The sequence below is a fragment of the Arachis stenosperma genome, chromosome 10 (assembly GCF_014773155.1).
Source record: "Arachis stenosperma cultivar V10309 chromosome 10, arast.V10309.gnm1.PFL2, whole genome shotgun sequence".
NCBI classification, from domain to species: Eukaryota; Viridiplantae; Streptophyta; class Magnoliopsida; order Fabales; family Fabaceae; genus Arachis; species Arachis stenosperma.
Window position 1 is genome coordinate 9,967,666 of NC_080386.1, and position 2,042 is coordinate 9,969,707.

Genomic DNA, 2,042 nt, shown 5'->3' on the forward strand with positions numbered 1-2,042 from the left:
TATTTTTTTAAAGATATTTTTTAGTAATTAAAATTTAATAATATAATTGATTAAATTAGATTATTTTTGTCAAAATTAGATCAGATAAATTGATTTGGCAAAAAAATTGATAAACTATACCTTAAGTCCGTCTAAATTAATATTTTTTTTTATAAAAAAATAACTACAATATCTTTTTTATAAAAAATTATTATTATTATTATTATTATTATTATTATTATTATTATTATTATTATTATCCTAAATTATAACTCTTCTTTTTTTTTTGTACTGTTATAGAGTTAGGATTTAGAATTTTTAAGATCGGTTTAAGGTTTGGTTTATTGATTTTTTGACCAAATTAATTTGTCTGATTTAATTTTGACAAAAATAACATGATTTAGTCGATTATATGTATTAAATTTTAATTACTTTAAAAAAGACGTTTTAAGCATCTTTATCTAAATAATTTTCTTTTATATTTTATAAAATTTAATAGAAGTAACATTTTTATGTGTAAATACATGTTATTTAATTTATTTTTAATGTATATTTTATATTTTAATATATATTTTATAAAAATAATTAATTTTATAGTTAATTTCTAATGTATACATAACATAATTGAAAACAATTAAAAAATATTATATATATACTAAAAATTTATCACCAAATCAACTAATATATATTTTTTATATAAATACATATATTATTTAATTTAATTTTAATATATATTTCATATTCTAACATGTATTTTATACAAATATTTTATTTTTTGCATACACCGAACCGCTGTTGAAAAAAATTACTACACATTAATCGCACCATGTTTTGTGACACGTCATGGCTTATTATTGAACAAAATTTTATCCTCTCCCTATCAAGTTTCTGGTATTATTAAGTCTAGCTAAACAATGCATTTCTCCAAGATATATTTCCTTTTACTAAGCATTCAAATATTTATAAATACCCTCTTATCAACTCAACAAAACACCACAAAAAAATCTCAACAAACACCAATCTTCTTTGCAGTTTCAAAACAATGTCAAACACGCTTAAGCGCAAATTAGAGGAGGAGCAACCTATCATGGATAATAATAATAATAACAATCCAGAGTTGTTGCTTACTCTGAGCCTCAACCTGGAAAGGGTTGATGAACCATCTTCCAATATGGAAAATCGCCCTAAGCAGCAACGATTATTTCCTTGCAAATTCTGTTACAAGAAGTTTGCGAGTTCTCAAGCTTTGGGAGGACATCAAAATGCTCACAAGCGCGAGAGGATGCTCTCAAGAATGAACAAAGTGTTTAACATGGGAGCCATTGACCTTGGTCCTCGTCACTTCTGTCCTTACTCAAACATGTCAAATCATCTTCTTCCCTTTCGTGGGTCATTTCCTGTTTATCATCAAGGTGCACACGTGCACCACATGGTTCATATGCCTTCTTCCACCATGACCATGCCTTTTCCTCGTTTTGGATCTAACTTTGGAAACTGAGACTTGCATGCATGATACTCCTCAGAGCCAGGAGTCTGAAATTCCCCTTCTTCTAGTCTAATTTAGTTATGTTTTTCTATGTTGTCTTATTTCTTCATGTTGCTTTATTATTTATGATCTATTCGATTTTCAACTTCTTTGCATTTTTTCTCGTTCCTTACAGCTTCTCTGAAAATAGAATAAGGTTAATTGGCTTAATTCATAGCTAAATAAATGACATGAAAAAGAAGAGTGAAATATAATGAACCCCAAAATGTACCTACAAGCACTTGCATATTTGTGCATGTAGCCAAACTAGTCCTACACACAAACTAGGGATGGCAATAACTATTAATGGGGAAGAGGCAGATACCTTTTTCCTGTCCCATTTCAATTTAAAAAAAAATGTCTCCGTCTTTTTTCTATTTTCATCCCAGGTTTCTATTTGATTTGAAAAAAAAAACATAACAATTATAAAAAAAATAAATTTAATATAAGTAAACGTAATCTATTAATATCCAACATAATCCAACTTACAAAACTAAAAATAAATTTTATATATATGGTAAAACATAACAATTTAACA

The 2,042-nt window shown here is 26.4% G+C and overlaps 1 protein-coding gene across 1 annotated transcript; it reads left to right on the forward strand.

Moving 5' to 3' along the window:
* Positions 1-1,021: 1,021 nt before the first annotated feature.
* On the forward strand, positions 1,022-1,477 carry LOC130956730 (zinc finger protein 4-like). Its single transcript, XM_057883729.1, has one exon. It carries the CDS (start codon positions 1,022-1,024, stop codon positions 1,475-1,477), a length of 456 nt encoding a protein of 151 aa, XP_057739712.1.
* The last annotated feature ends 565 nt before the right edge of the window (positions 1,478-2,042 follow it).

Coding starts and splice junctions, on each gene's coding strand:
- LOC130956730 (XM_057883729.1), top strand. CDS start 1,022: ATGTCAAACACGCTTAAGCGCAAATTAGAGGAGGAGCAACCTATCATG.